Here is a 16,723-nt window from a genome sequence, read left to right as displayed (position 1 = left end):
AGTTAGATGTAAACACTCTCTTATTGATGTTCTTCCATGCATCCTCTACCAAATGTAATAATCTTGCTTTTGCCTCTTCTAGTGAGTCTCCAAACTCATTCATGCAGCAATGAATTGTTGAAAACAACATGTTTTCTTCTTCCCATCTTTGCATCAACCTCATGGAAAACATAGTCGAAGATAATTTATTAATAATAACATATTTTTAAGTTAAATAATCAAAAACTTTTTAATTTTAAACTAGTTATATCGAAATCATGCATACCCTCAAAACCCCAACATCATCCATGAGCCTAGAAAGCTTGCTTACATCTTTGATAATTTGAGGAAAACTTGTAACCCAGTCAAATGAGTGCTTCCTGCTATTTTCTCCCATACCAATGAATGAGGCACAAGCAACAACATTCAAAGTAGAGGTCTTGATTGACAGCTCCAGGTGTTCGGCCAGTGATGGTACATACATTCATCTCTCCATTTGGCTTCTTTCTAGGTATACAATAGCCAACTTTTCAAACTGCGAAAAACTAAAATGAAGTTAAACCTTATGTCATGGGTGTGGTTATATTTAAAAAGAGACAAATATTTTTGTTATTTGTGCATTTCTTTTGCTGAAGCACAAGGATATGACCAACGCATTGATTAAGGTAATACATATCATATATATGAATATGTATATATATATATATAACTTTTGGGTTTCATATCCTATAAAATTTAAGCTCATAATACATTTGAATTGCAGCTAACAATCTTAACTAGAATCAAGCAACCAACCTTTGTAGTTAAAAAGCGCAATCTTTTATGCAATGAAGACAAATTTGCATCCATAAAGGGTTTAGATTGTTGTGATTCAATATGTTATGAAATTGTGATGGATGGAATATTCATAAATATTTATTTTCATGGTGTAATTAATTCGATCATCATTGAATATACTTTTTGCAACTATAAAATTATATGTCAACATTAAAAATATATTGAAATGCTTAATTTCTAAGCTATTTAGACTAGTGAATTATTGTCACTTCTCTTCTGAGGTAATCAATGCGGTAAAGCTTGCCATCCTTGAGCACTTCATCTTCAAGTTCTCCCATTGTCTGATATATGGCAAGGAAAGCAACTCGTCAGACATTCTCCATCTCATCAGCAGCCTTGAAGTCCCACCTGCATTTACATACTTGCAATAAAGCTTGCAGGGCTGGTCCGGTTAATAATTTGATATGGAAGCAAAGTGAACAAAATAATTTTAATCATCATGGTAATTTGTGTTCAGTGACCTGGAAGATATATGATAAAGTTTCTTGACCTTTGAATTGCACCAGTAAAATGTTGCAGCTCAACCATTGTACCATAGGAATCATAAACATCATCCATAAGGGAAACCATAGATATCACCTTTACCATCATCATCCTGGCCCTTGAATACTGGGGCTCAAAATATACGCCTAATATCCAGAAGTAGAGTTCTACTATCCTGTCTCTAGCAAACGTCAGCTTTGTTGGCACACCTACATCTTTCCACCACCTGTATATTCAGTAGAATTCTTCAATATAAGCCAATCAAAATTATGAGTTAAATTAAACATATAAATATATATATATATGTTACTATTTTTGTAATTCGCTAATATCAAAAGCCACCAAGTATGGTAAGAATTAATCATCTAAAAATTATAGTTTGTATGAGTACTTACATGCTGATCTTTTTGACCTCCTCTCTATGAAGTAATTGCAATATGTGAAAATCAAGCTTTGCAAGCTCAAGCACAACATCGTTCTTGCTTCAGTGTCTTCTTCATAAATGGGTATATATAATCTGGCATTCAATTTGGTCATTCTCTTTCTCAAAGGTGCTTCCAATGCATGCTTAACTTTTCGTGCTAGGCTTGGTCCTATATACCACAAGAGACTGCAAATGGCTTCTGTAGAAATCAAAGGGCTTCATCCAACAAATCCTCTCCAGGGATTCCAAGGTAAGCTGCTTCATACAAGCTTTAACAAAACCATTCAAATCATTACTCACTTCTTCTTTGAACTTTCCTTTGCCATCCATAAACTGGTTAAAGACATCTGCAATATATATATGCATATAGATATAAACAAACTCACAAGAAAATGTTCATGCCAAAATGATGTACATAAATATATAAATACATGGTGGAACATAATAGTGACGTTCTCTTAGTAATCTAAACCGAAGAGCAACAAAATGAAGATCGTCGTCACTGTATGAATGGTGACCAGAAGAACTAGAAGTATTAATGAACCATAACGCTTCACTGATCTCTTGTTCAAAGTGATAAGCCACACCAAGGCGTTGGAGTGCATCAATGAGTTGCATCTCCTCTCTCATTGAACCCTTTGCATCCTTTAGCAAAATCTTTACATCCTTAACGAGTACTTGCATTCTTTGTTTCATCTGTTCCTCCTGGATGTGTATGTATATATATTAATTTGTTTTTTTTTGTTAAAATAACAAGTGAAACTATGGCATGCCTTTGTTCAACTGTTGTCCTTCAACCTTCATTTTTTCTTACATTTAATACATGTAGTTTATCTATTTTTAAAAAAATAAAATTTTAAACAGTATGGCATGCCTGATGTGTAGATGATAATGTAACATTTGTGATGAAATAGTCTCCCCATAGAGATGGATGGAAGTTTGCAATGGGACGAACAACTACATCTTCATTCTTTGCAACCTTGAAACACCGCTCCATTGTAGGAGTATGAATTACATTAGGAGGAGGACCATTGTTCACAGGCTCCATTTGTATTTGTGACCTACATATCAAAGAGAGAAAGAGAAAGAGAAATCGGGCATGTGTTCGAGTTATGACACAAGCTTCCACACTTATTTATAAGTAGAAGAAAAATAATTAATTTGTTTATAAATAATTTCATGGCCTATATGCAATGTGTTGAAAAGATCTATTTAACATTTTTGTGGTGGAGGATGGTTTATGGAGTTGGAAAATGGTGCATATCTTTATGAGTATATATTTGAAGAAGGAATCAAGTTGGTGAATTATTGGAAAAATATAGGGCAACAAGTGGTTGCACATTTCCATCATCAAATAGTTGAGCACTATTATTATTTGCTAATGTTTATCCTTGTTCCAATGAACAATTGCAATTCCTAAGGGACGAAAGTGAAATTTCATTTGGATAATTGGTTGAGCCTGTAAATTGTAATGAAGAATTTGGATTGTATTGCCTTATTTATCATACAAAGAAAATAACTTGTTTATAAAAAATAATTAACATGTATAAAAACAGTTTCATGTTACACGTACATTATAAAAGAAAGTTGCATTATTTATTAAGGTACGTAATCTTATATGTCTCCTGTTATAAAGCAGACATGCTTAGTATCCTGTTATACTTAAGGTACGTAATCTTTTATTATATGTCTCCTATGGCTAAAGGACCGCGGTCTAGTACCTTGAAAGGCAAGGGCAGCCGTTTGTGAAGGCGAAAGAGTGAGGTGAGTGGACGCTCAATGAGATATTATAATAAATGATTTTCACAAACTTTTAGAAAAAGCAGGAGAAAAGTTTCGATGTCTGGTAACATGAGAAGTTGTTATCAGAGGTAAGGAGTGACTAAAGGAAAAGAAAAGGAGAGACAAGGATTGTTTTAATAGAAATTCTCGTGAGTACTAAGTAAGGAATTTTCAATTTATGAACTCCCTATTAGATCTTGCTTTAGATCTTGCAAAATTAGTTTTAATTCTAGTTACAGCTAGTAAAGTAGTTGTTCTTTTCATTTATTTAAATTCTGTCTCTAATATAAATAATCTAGTAAGTAATATAGTTATAATTATAATGCTCCCTTGGGTTTCGCCACGGCAATAATCCATGGAACTAGTAAGAGTACCATAGTTCTAATTTCTCGCACTTTTCCTTTTTAGAGCTTACATTCTAGCAAGATTATTATTATAATTATATGTCTCTTGGGTTTCTGCCACGGCAATAAATCCATGGAACTAGTAAGAGTACTCATAGTTCTAATTTCTTGCATTTTCCTTTTTAGAGCTTACATCTAGCAAGATTATTATTAACAGATAGTCTCTGCATACTTTATCTTAAAAATATTTTCGTAGTAAATGGCTTTTAATAGAACTCCATAATTTTATTAGAAATATCTATCTTATAAGTATTCTCAATATATCTGTAAGCAGACTCACGTAATAGTTTACACCCATACAACAACAATTAGAATTATTATATCTTATTCTAAGAGAAATTAGAGATCAATATGAAGATTATGACCCGTACACTAGTACGGAACCATTAACCTATAGTTTAAATTGATCCTAGGCTCTCTTCTTAGGGCATTTCATAGGCCTTAGGAACAGTAGATTGTTATATTGGTATCAGAGCCTAGTTTTTCTTATGGACTATCTTATTGATTTTCCCGTGGACACTATTGAAGAATTAGAAATAGCTTTAAAAAGAATAGAAAATATATTAAAACCATTAGAAGTTTATATCTCTAAAAATAATCAAAGAAAGAAAGATATAATAAAAAATAGAAGGGCATTATTTCTGATAAAGCTTCGCAGATATTTAAAAAATAAAAGTTATCATATTAGAAAATCGAATACTTATACTAAAATAGAACATGAACAAACAACAAAAGATGAATCTGAAATCCTTATCACAGAATTTAAAAGATTAAGAGATTTAAAACCTGCAGAATTTATAGATAGCCAAAGAAGAATAGATTACATTAGGAATAAAATCCTAGAACAATATGATAATATAAATAACTTTCAAATATAAATGTTATTTCTTCTAGATATTAGAGATAGTAAACCTCATAGGTACATAGAACTATACTTAAAAATGGTTAGAAAATATTTAACTAGACATAATGTTAAAATTGAAGACCAGATAAGATATAGGTTTGCGGTTTGGTTATTAAACAAAGAAGACTATTTAGAACTAAAATATATATACTTGAAAGAAGCAGAAGAGACAATACCTATTATTAAATATACTACAGACAGAAGGGGTAATGTTAGTAGACATATAAAATGGATAAAAAGAAAACTTTATCTTCCAGACGAGCATAGGATTAGATTTGAAACATTAGAAACAATGAAAAGCAACTTAGTCTCTGAATATAATAGCATTAGTGCTTGTTTTAGTTAAAAAATGAGTATAAAATATTTAGATTTAGCTTTTCCTTCTATAACTAAGAAGAATATAGAAAAAGAAGGTTTTATATTAAAATGTTATTTTCCCAATAATTCTACTCATGAAATGCTTGCATGGTAATAATTCCTGTTTAAATAGTTTAATAGATATGATGATCTCTCTGGGACAAACATTAGAAATACTAAAAAGAAAAATAGAAAATATGAATAGAAAATTAATTCAAAAGATTCAACCAGTAGAAGACCTATTAGCTAATAATGATTATATTAAAAATCAGAATAATGAAGTAATAAAACTGTTACATAAATTAGAAACATTAGACATAGACCATGTCTTATCAGTAACACAAAACGAATCAAGACAAATCAAAGACCAGTATAATAATATAGTTAAACTACTAAAAGAATTAAAACATTTAAGTACCACATAATGAGTAATTACGACAAAAAGTCTTATTTAAAAGCTTTAGAAGAAACTGAGGCATACCAACCTAGTGGTAGTAAAGGATTAAGTACTTATGTAGCCTCTGGAATAGCAAATCAAGAAATAATCAAACAAAATAATACCATAATCAACTTGATAATTCAATTACTAGACAAATTAGAAGAAATAAATCATAGGCTAAAAATGATAGATGAGGAAAGTACTACAAAAGAAGCCACCTCTAAAATAGATTCTTTAATTTTGCAAATTAATAACTTAAAATTAGATGACCAACAAAATAAAATAAAGAAGAAAGAAAATAATAGTATATTATTTGGACGAAAATGAATAAAATACAAGCCTTCAAAGGGAAAGGAAATATTTTAGCTAGTACCTCAAAAAATATAACTAGTGAAAATAGTAGTATTGGTAAACCCTCTTTTCTAAACAAATATATAAATAAAAATAAAAATACCAATCCCACATTAGAGGAAATCATAGACATAGATAGGGATATAGAAATATATAATAATCATCAGATAGAATTATTAAATCCAAAGGTCCTGTATAAAACAGGAAATTTAAATTTTCAATACCCAGTTGATAAGAATAAATAGAGAAGAAGAGATATTTGTGTCAACAGAGAAGTAAATATCCCCCTAGTAAGTAATGAGAGTACTAGAAAAATAAAAGGATCCGGAAAAAGACTAGTTCACTTAGGATTAATTGTAATAGAAATTAAAGGATTAATAAGAAAAGAAATCCCGGGTAAAGTATTAATTACTTTAGCAGATAAAGGATGGCAATCTGATGCTAGAAACGCTTTAATAGCAGCCATTGAGATAGATATGAGTAATAACTATGGCCTCTTTTATTGTAGCCCAGATTTTTCAGTAAGTATTAAAGACATAAACTTAATAGAAATTGGAATACAGGCAAAGGGATATGATGACCTAGTAAAAAATAGTAATTTTTTAATAAATATAGGATTTTTAGGAAAACTAACAGATAATAGTACTACTAGATATAAAGTTAGATATAAATGGAATTATAAGTGCTATAAGCAGTAAAGGGGTTAAAATGATAAAACCTATGGCTAGTAATTCTAGTAAATTTGATGGCTTAGAATGGAATTTATTTAAAAACTCACCAAGAAATACCACAATTCCTGAAACTTATGTAATTTATAAGGACTAAAAAAATAATTATAGTATACGGTTTGGTAATTATAAACCAATTCATATTGAAGATAATCAATCTGAAGAACAAGATAATGAATAGAATTCCCGATAAAAACTATAATAATCCAAAAAGGAATTTCACTAACAGATGAAGAAATATTAAGACTAGAAATAGAAATGATAGAAAAGGGACATTTAGATGTCTATGATACATTAGAGTATGATAAAAATCATAACTTAATTGCTTATTACAATAGCATAAATGCCCAAGACAAAGACGTAAAACCGCTTCTTAATCTTATCGAATCAGGAGTAGGCAGCCATAGTCCCTCCCATAACCCTTCCACTTCATACCCTACCGGAAGCAATAGCAATACACCTCTTTATGGAACATCTGTGTCAGCTCCAAGTGGACAACCTAGTAGGATCCCTTATAATACTTATAATCCTGAAAATGATATCTCTGATAGAAATAGACCTAGAGGACGAAGATTAGAGTTAGAAACTTTAGATAGAAAATTACTCATAGATGATGGAAGATTATTAAATTTAACAGCTCATGACCCTCAAAAATGGACTACTATTATTGAAATATGGAGCCAAATGGTATGTAGAAAATATGATGAGTTAGATTATACAAAAACACCAGTAGAAATGTATAGTTATCTAGAGAAATTCTTAGGAGAATCAGCTAGAGCAGTATGGGAAGCCTATAAACAAAATTACCCTCAAGATTTTGTAAGAGACCTAGAACTATGAGATAATCCTTATAATTTTGTTAATAAAATAAGATTATTACTATTAGGAGATTCACCAAATGCAAATTATGGTAAACAACAGATAGAAGCTATTAAGAAGCTAGAACAAATACAAATAAAAAATTGGGCTTTCATTAAACCATTCCTACTAGATTTCATGTATTATAGTTGTATAGCCGGATGTTTCTATGATAAAACAATAGGTGATAAGCTATTCATGAAATTACCTGAACCTTTAGGAACATTAATCCATAAAAAATATAAAGAGATACCAGTTTTACCCCAATTAGATAATATTTCGACTAGAATAAAATTCATCATAGAACAATTAGTAGAAAAATGTACTGAAATCCAAATAACTAAACAATTTAAAGGAAAAGGAGAATATAGTTTTTGTAAACATATATATACACCCCAAAGGTATGACACCAACATTAAACCAAGAACAACATTTAAAAAGACTAATTACAAACCCAAGAAAAAATATCATCTTAGAAAGAATAGTTCTAGAAAACCTTATTTAAATAAAGATAAACATGTTAGGAAATTTGATAAAACAAGAGATTATAAAAATAAGTTGAGTTGTTTTACATGTGGAAGCACAAACCATTTGGTTAGAGATTGTACAAAAAGAAAAAATTATCATAATAAAGAATCTATATTAATAGATTGTGTGAATGAAGATTTATTACATATAAATGAACATGTAAGCGACACAGAAAGTATATATAGTATAATTAGCCATATTGACCCTAATGAAACAAAACAAGATACTAGTGATGAAGAAGAAGAATATGCTTTTGTTGATGGAATATTAGGATTAGAATCAAATAAGAAATATCAAGACTGGCATCTTAGAGATCTAGATCAACTAGATAAAATTGAAAATATGTTAGCCGAATTAGAATAAGAAGACCCTCAACTTATTATAGAGGTTCATACCAGACAATTAGTAAAAAAGACCCACAGAAACTTGAAATGGAGGTAAACATGTTAGAATACATGTTAGAAAAATTTAAAAATATAATTAAAAGTAATGACCAAATAAAATTAACTAAAAGCCTTATTTTAGATAGATTAACAAATGATATGGATTGCCTTAGAAAACACAGAAAAAGAAGTAAAGACAAAACTCCTAGAGAAAAGACACTTTCTCCAGATATTGATCCTTTAGAATTCTTAATTTCTGAAGCAGAATTAGATAATCTTGAAACTAATCTTTATAATCCTTTTATAACCATCGAAGATGAATAATTTATGTAATCATAATTGGATACCACGAAGTGGGAACAGTGATAAGCCTTGTAATTTTTGTAATAAATACCCTTCTTTAAAATTACGGTATAGATGTAATATTTGTATAAAAGGAAGCTGTAGATTTTGTTTAATAGATAGCCATCAGTTACCCCCTGAATCCTCTACAAATGAGCCTCCTAAAATAAATAGATATGAAACCTTAGAGCTTCGAATTTTATATTTAGAAACATTTGTCGAGTCATTACATAAACTTATACAGTCAATCCAAGAAACCCTAAAAAGATTAGAAGATGGAAATTGATAAATCTATATTATTAGATCATCCTTATATAAGTAATGAAGTTAAAAACTTTTATAAAACATTATGGGCTAACCAAGAAATAATGTGGTCCAATCAAGATACTCTTCTGAATAAAATCAAGAAAAAGCAAGAGGCTAAAACAATATTTTATCAAGAACAACTAGATAAAATAGAAGAAAACCTAGGGGAAATATCTGAAAATAATTTATCTACAGATAATCTAGCAATAAAACCAAACATAAATAATTCACCTTTATATAGTATAAAAATCCCATGTAGGATTCAAATAGATGAATGGACTCTAGATGTATTAGGGTTAATAGATACTGGATGTTCAAATACAATCTTAGATGAAAATTTAGTTCCTCCACAATACAAGAAGATTCTTCCTATAGAAAAACAATATAAAGAAGAACAGATCGATGGCCAGCTATTTACATATACACAACAATTAGCACCCTGTAAAATTAGTTTCTACCAAGGTAAGCACCTAACAAACTATTTACATTTTAATGGAAACATAAGCTTAAGAGATTTTAGTTCTAGGAGGACTCGATTTATTATAGGCCTTAATATAATAATTAACTTTTTTCATAGATATACTATAAATTCCTCTGGAATCAGTTTTATAGGAGTACCATTATTGCCATATGCCTCAGAATATTTTTATACAACTTCTATAAAACAGCCTTGTTGTAACGACTGTAGGAATCCAACCTCTTGTAAAAATCAAGAAAAAAACCATGAAAACCTTTTAGAATTTAGTAAATGTAGCCTATTTGATGAATTAACCACCCCTAGATCAATTAATAAACCCAGACTTTTTATATAACCTATTTATCTAAAATTTAAATTTCATTTTTTAAATAATAATAAATGGTTATGAATATTATTATTTTTTTAAAATTTATTATTAAATTAAGATTTTATTAAAAAACAATAGAAAAACTCCAAGTATTCAATCCCAACTTGTTTGTTTGGGGAATAGTGGCAGTGTGATTAGAGGAATTTCTTTTTCAAATATTACGTTGAAGAGAAACGTTTTTTTGGAAGTGACTCAATTTAATTTGCACTAATACAAACTAAGTATTTTAGACTTAAAATATTAAATAAATATTTATTAAAATTAATTATTAAATATATTTATTAAAATTTAAAATTTTATAATATATATATATATATATATATATATAACTTATCCAAAGTTGTTTTGTTAGGGACATAAACCTTATCGCAAGGCAAACATGGTCAAAAAAACCCTTTGCTTATGAAATATGTATCTAACAATTTACATGTAATCCTAAAAGTATATAGAGATGTTTAGTTCCTTCTCTCTATAATTTACTATATATGAGTTTTAAGGAAAAAAAAGGACATTTTTAATTTTGTCTTTTAACATTAAAAACCAACCCCTCTCAAGCTTTTTTATAGTTGTATATAAATCTTTGGAATCTTTGTTATCATTGCAAAAACATCCCTTGCATTAATTAGACCCTGACTTATGGTTAACTATGTTATTTTATCTCAAATTGTGAAATGACCAGAATACCTAATTTAACAAAATCTTAATAAAATCTTAATAAAACTCTTCCCTTTGTTTTTCTACCCTCAACCTTCCACTCTTTCTTGTTCCTTCTTACACCCCCACCTATCCTTCATTTCCTTTCCATTTCCTTCTCAAACTCTCTTCTTTGTCCACCCTTGGTGTTCCTTATCTAAATTCACTTGTGTTAGTGGAATCAAATTTTGTAAATTTTTTACTTTAAAATTTCAATTTACTAATATTATTTTAAAATTTAAATTTCAAATTACTAGTTTTGATTTTATCTCTTGTATTTTAGATTTGTTGGTGTAATAAATTGTTTGTTTCCTTTTTCTTATATACATTTCAAATATGTAATTTAATTGCTCATAAATTAGACTGACAGTGAATGATAAAATATAAGTTCACATTTTATCATGGTATCAAAGCCATAAATAATAGTTTTTTTTCTATTAGTGTTGAGATCTTTGGCAATGTCTAAAAAAAAAAAAAATCTTCCCACCAATGATGAACCATTATTAACAATATCTCCATCAAATCCAATCAAAAGTGATCCTTATGCCATTTATCATTCATATAGCCCTTCTATTCTTCGCACTTTTTTAATGCCTCCAAAATCCCTCTTTCCTGGGATAAAACTTACATTGCCCTTATTCCCAAAATTAACTACCCCCAATTTTTCATTGATTTTGACCAATTTCCTTGTGTAATGTTGTTATAAAGTTTTTCTAAAATTCTTACTAATCGTTTGAAATCTATAATTCATAATTTGGTTGGGCCCGAGCAAATTGGTTTTCTTCCTGAGCTTTCAACTTTTGATAAATTCATTGCTGCCCAATAAAGTGCCCACTCTATTGAGGCCAATACTAGTGTCCCCCTATGATGATTGCTGAAATAGATATTATAAAGGCCTTTGATACTATTGAGTGGAAAGCTATTCTTGCTACCCTCCAGAAAATGGGGTTTTCGGAAAGATAGTTATCCTAAAGCAATGCTTGTTTTTTTTCTACTTTTTTCTCCTTCCTTCTCAATGGTCGCCCCACTAATTGGATTACTAGCAGTAGGGGTATTAGAGAGGGAGACCCCATTTCTCCCCTCCTCTTCCTTCTGGCCATTCAAAACCTCTCTGCTATTTTAAACCGAGCCCTGCTCTTAACTTGGTTTCTATGTTTAATCATAAGAAACTTTAATCACCTTATGTTTGCTGATGTCTTAATCCTTATCTCCAAAGTTTCTAGATTGACTACCATAAATTGTTTGCTTTGCCTAAATATCTATCAAGATATCACTAGTCAAAAACCCAAATTTAAATAAATCAACCATTTTCCTTCCCTCTTGGAGCAACAAAAAAGTTTCCAATTCAATCTCTCGAATTTTAGCCATTAAACTTGGTATTTTTTTTTCACCTATCTTGGGGCTCCCATCTCTCCTAAAAGACTCACTGTGAACCATTTTAATTTCCTCACTGATAGAGTTAAGACTGCCATCCAATCCTGGAACCACTCAGCTATCTCCACAGCTGGGCGAGTGGTTCTCCTGAACAACAGTGTTTTCTCTATCCCTATGTACTACTTTTCCATATTTCTCATTCTTGATTCCATCATAAATGACATCGCTAAGTTTGCTCGGAATTTTCTTTGGGGTAGGACCAGCAATCGAAGACATTACAGGTTGGAACATTACTACACTTAGCAAGTCTGAGGGGAGACTTGGTCTCAATAATTTAAAACATGGTCGGTATTCTCTCATGGCTAAGAATATTTTTTTGCAATTTAATTTTAACTCTGACAACAAACTCTGAATTGACATCTATAAAAAAAACAAATATGGTCATTGGAATGTTTAGAATTGGAGTAATGTTGCAAATCCCTCTTGGTTTTTCAAATCCTTTGCAAATCCGCAAATTTCTTTAAAAACCAAATCTGAATCTCTTATTGTAATCCTAACCTAATGGATTTCTGGAAAGATATTTGTTTGATGGATCTTCCTATAAACTTGAAGCCAACTTTTTTAAACATGGACATTGATTTTGAGGTTTAAAATGTCTCTGATATTCTTTTTAATGATCATTTTGGGAAACTTTTTTTGGCAAAAACCTTGATTGGGATTGGATTAAGAAAATTTCTATTGATTACTCCTCTAACAACAATTGGATTTGGGGTCCTTCTTCTTTTAAAACTTCAATTATTCTTGTTATCTATGATCATTTAAATGGGACTACTGGAGCCTCAAACATTTGTATTGGTTGGCAAAATATTTGGAAACTCTGTGTTATGCCTGGCATGAAAATTTTTATCTGGAAGTTGGCTCATGGCAAGCTTCCCACTAGAGCTTGTGTTACTTGGCGTTGTGAAGATCAAATCAAGACACTGCATCAAATGCTGAAGCTCTTCCCCAACACCATCTGTGAATACATCAACCATGAAGATAACAATATTGTAGATATGCTTGCTTGACAAGGAAGACAAAACCCTCATTTCTCCTTCTTCTGTCAGGGCCTCAATGGTCCTCGGTGGCTTGAGGACTTATGCACTCAACAACACTTGAAATTTGACTTTTGTTCTTAGCTTGTTACTCTCCTTTGCAAAAAAAAAAAAATGGAGATAAGTATAAATCATGGAGTTGTGCTGTTAGAATGGCACTTTGTGCAAAGAGCAGCCTTGGTTTTGTTGATTGGTCACTTCCAACTCCTAAGGAAAAAGATGATATTTCCAATTGGGAACAGTCTAACGATCAGGTTGTAAGTTGGATTATCAATTCGATCTCACATGAGATACATCCAAATATCTTATATGCTAAGACTGTAGCACCATAGCACAAATATAGACAAATCTAAAAGAATGTTTTTCTCAATTGAACAACTTCTACCCTCAACCAAGAAGGTATATATATATGTTTCATTATATTTACACAACTAAAATCTTTATAAGATGAAATTAGCTCCACTGGTTTTATTACTCCTTGCATTTGTGGTAATCCAAAAAATGTTATTGATCAACAAAATCAAGATTATGCAATGGAATTTCTTTAAGGACTTCATGATTGTTTCTCAGCTATTTGTAGCTAAATCTTCCTAATGGAACCATTCTCATTCATTCATAACTTAGTTTTCCAAGAAGAAAAGCAATAGGAGATTCACATTCAAATGACTCCAACTATCGATTCAATCGCGCTTAAGATGTCTAAACCATCTCTCCGAACTCCTAGAAAGCACCAACAACTTTTTTGTGAACATTGTAATAAGCATGGCTATACATCAGCAACTTGTTATCAAATCCATGGGGTTTTTCAGATAAGTAAGTGAAGAAATCAAGGCTAACATCACCCACTTCAGCTTTTGCTAGTCAATTAACACCTAACCAATACGACAAACTCCTTACACTTCTAGCTAAAGAACTTGATGGAGCATTAGCTCATTTGACAGGTATAGCTCTTAAATATTTATCTTTTTGTTGGATAATTGATTTAGGTGCTTGTTATGACTCATCGAGATATGCTTAGAGAGATGATCCTGAGGCAGGGGTTATAAAAGAAATGACATGCTTGGGGAAAGGGAGGAGAGAAGAAGACACTAGTTCTTGGGCTTGGTTATGGTTCTCCAGCGAGCATCTCCGGTGACCGGCAATAGAAGGAAAGAGATTCCCATCTTATCTTACTACTTTAATTATATTTTCATTAGACCTATAATCCTGTAAGCTTAGTTCATTCATTTACTGCTTTGTTGAAGACTGTTTCATTTGCTGACTTGGGGAAGGCTTATATTAGAATTGTGCTGATTTGGATGATGATTTCTGCATTATATTAGTGAAATCATGGTGAAGAAATTGTTGATTATTTTAATAGATTGGTTGATGGATTGGTTGTGAATTTTTGAAATTATTAATTCATAACATATTTTGGTGCTTTCATTGAGAGATATCTCTACTCACTTCCATCATGGATGAAATGGATAGCATTCTTGATGATCTCTCTGAAAATCTGGATAAATTTCTTGCATGCTTAGTTAAAGAAGAGGATTGGATCAATAGGTTGAAACAAGATGAACAACTCAACAAGTTGGAACAATCACTAGAAACCATTTCAAATATTTTGAAGCCTGAAGCTCTGCAAACAATGTTCAGGTTATTCCATCACCAACTCTAGCTTCCTATCGGATCGGAATAAGAAATCTACTTGTAAATTATATGAATTCAAGGTTGCTAAAGTTTCTCTTGAGTTATTTGATGAAATTCCTGAGAGAGATTTGAGTTCCTGTAATGCCGAGACTAGGGATCTACCACATGCAGAGTCAGTGGCAAATCCTTCTTCTTGCAACAATTCATTTGCCAATGGCTCTAATGATGTGCAAGGTGATGGAACTTCTAATGATGTGGAGTATTGTAAAACTTCTCAGATTCTTTCTATTTGTGATCACGAAATTTTTATGACAAAGGTGAACTTGATCAAGAATTTGGCAACTATCGCCACTTCGGCTTTTGAGGAGAAGATGCAGACATGTGATGCTTTAAATCTTAGTGGGCAATTTGGTACCAATGCACTTGGAGCTAAATGGATCTTTGTTTAACAGGCTATGCTACTTGATCTTGCACTTGTAGCATGAAAAATATATGGTGGTAGGGGTTTTAATTATATTAAAGAATGTTTAGATTAAGGTCCAGGAGAGCTGGGTGCCAAAAGGATTCATGTGCATATTCTTATAAATGGTTGTGATGTTTGGATGACTCCAGTGTTGGCTTATCACATTTAGCCCAAGATTTTACTTGCGATTTGGTTTATTGGAAGGGAAGAGATTTGACCCTAATTTGGGTCAAAAGATTCATTCTCTAGTGGTTCTTAATGGCTTTGATCTAGATTCCTATATTAGTTCTTCATTATTGAATATGTCTGCAAAGTGTGGGGCTGTTGATCTTACTTGGACACTGTTTGATATAGTGCTATAGAGGAATGTTGTTTGTTGGACTTCTATGATTGCTAGATATGCACATTTAGGCCTATTTATAGCATCACTTGAACTATTTAGACAACTGCAAATGGAGAGAGTGAAAGCTAATAGTCCAATAATATCATCTGTTGTTTTTTTCTTATGGTCAAGCTACTACTCTGGACCATGGTTGGTATCTTTATGCTTACTATGTCACTAGTGGCTTGGGAATGATCATCAATGTGAAGAATGCTCTTCTTGAAATGATAATATTTAACCTTCTATTTCTAGCCATGGCACAATAGAACTGATAAGTGCTTAAAAGAGCATATTTTTCATATCACTTACACTGTATTTAGCATGAGATTTGACATGTTTAGCACCAAATTAGTAAAAAAAAAATTTCATTCTTTTGTTCACCACATCTTTTATTCTATTTTAGGGCCAAAGAAGTGAATTCAGAGGTGTTTTGAATCAAAATGGACTAAGTTGCTGAATTAGAGCTTCACCATAACTCACAACGGCCGTGGTGACCTCTCACCACCCGTCTTGGTCTACTCTCAACATTACCCTTATCAAGTTGTGGCAATGTGGAATCACCGGGAGCAACACAGAAGCCACAACGACCTCACTATGATCATTGTGAATCTATCACGACTGTGATCCACCCTTACAGCGCCCAGAGGAGCCATGCCAAGACGCAACTTGAGCCCCTAGCAACAATTCACTCACCATGGGCATTACAACACCCATGTGAGGCCATGGTGGACCCAATATTATAAATACCCTAGGGTTTTCTGATAAAAGGGAGGTTCTTTAGCCAAATAAGGGGGAGTGGCCGGAGTTCTAGAGATCAAAGCGGCTGGAGATGAGATTTTTTCACTATTTCAATAGATTTTAGTGAGTTTTCCAAGGGAGATTCAACGTACATCATTATAGGAGGGCACACAAAGAAATTCAGCTCCATCTTGTCAATCTTAGGATCCTCTCGACCTCAACATTCAGAGATCTATTGGAGGGAGTTAGTTTAGGAATTCTTTATACATTATTCTTTATTCTTGTGGATTTACCTTTATTCATATCTTTATCCTAGATCCATAAGACTCCAATTCAAGGGGAGTTGTATGTCTAGGTATTTTGATGATTGCTTATGAACCTTGATTGATAATTCAAT

The 16,723-nt window shown here is 31.6% G+C and overlaps 1 protein-coding gene across 1 annotated transcript; it reads right to left on the bottom strand.

Moving 5' to 3' along the window:
• Positions 1-244: 244 nt before the first annotated feature.
• Positions 245-2,844, bottom strand: LOC120254926 ((-)-germacrene D synthase-like). The gene is made up of 7 exons (XM_039262895.1): positions 2,598-2,844; positions 2,155-2,428; positions 1,901-2,070; positions 1,695-1,777; positions 1,307-1,525; positions 1,131-1,164; positions 245-457 (listed from the first exon to the last, which is right to left on the bottom strand). The coding sequence occupies exons 1-7, from the start codon at positions 2,769-2,771 to the stop codon at positions 245-247; spliced, it is 1,167 nt and encodes a 388-aa protein (XP_039118829.1). The 5' UTR covers positions 2,772-2,844.
• Between the last annotated feature and the right edge of the window lie 13,879 nt (positions 2,845-16,723).

The sequence above is a fragment of the Dioscorea cayenensis genome, unplaced genomic scaffold, assembly GCF_009730915.1.
Source record: "Dioscorea cayenensis subsp. rotundata cultivar TDr96_F1 unplaced genomic scaffold, TDr96_F1_v2_PseudoChromosome.rev07_lg8_w22 25.fasta BLBR01000744.1, whole genome shotgun sequence".
Taxonomy (NCBI): domain Eukaryota; kingdom Viridiplantae; phylum Streptophyta; class Magnoliopsida; order Dioscoreales; family Dioscoreaceae; genus Dioscorea; species Dioscorea cayenensis.
The sequence above is the reverse complement of the archived record's forward strand: the minus strand, read 5'-3'. Positions and strand labels throughout refer to the sequence as shown.

What these genes read in the sequence shown, in the direction of transcription:
- LOC120254926 (XM_039262895.1), bottom strand. Translation starts at nt 2,771, where the DNA reads ATGGAGCCTGTGAACAATGGTCCTCCTCCTAATGTAATTCATACTCCT. An exon ending in GCCATTTGCAGTCTCTTGTG is followed by an intron (nt 1,778 to 1,900) that starts GTATATAGGACC and finishes CACTGAAGCAAG; the next exon opens with AACGATGTTGTGCTTGAGCT. An exon ending in GAGGTCAAAAAGATCAGCAT is followed by an intron (nt 1,526 to 1,694) that starts GTAAGTACTCAT and finishes CTGAATATACAG; the next exon opens with GTGGTGGAAAGATGTAGGTG.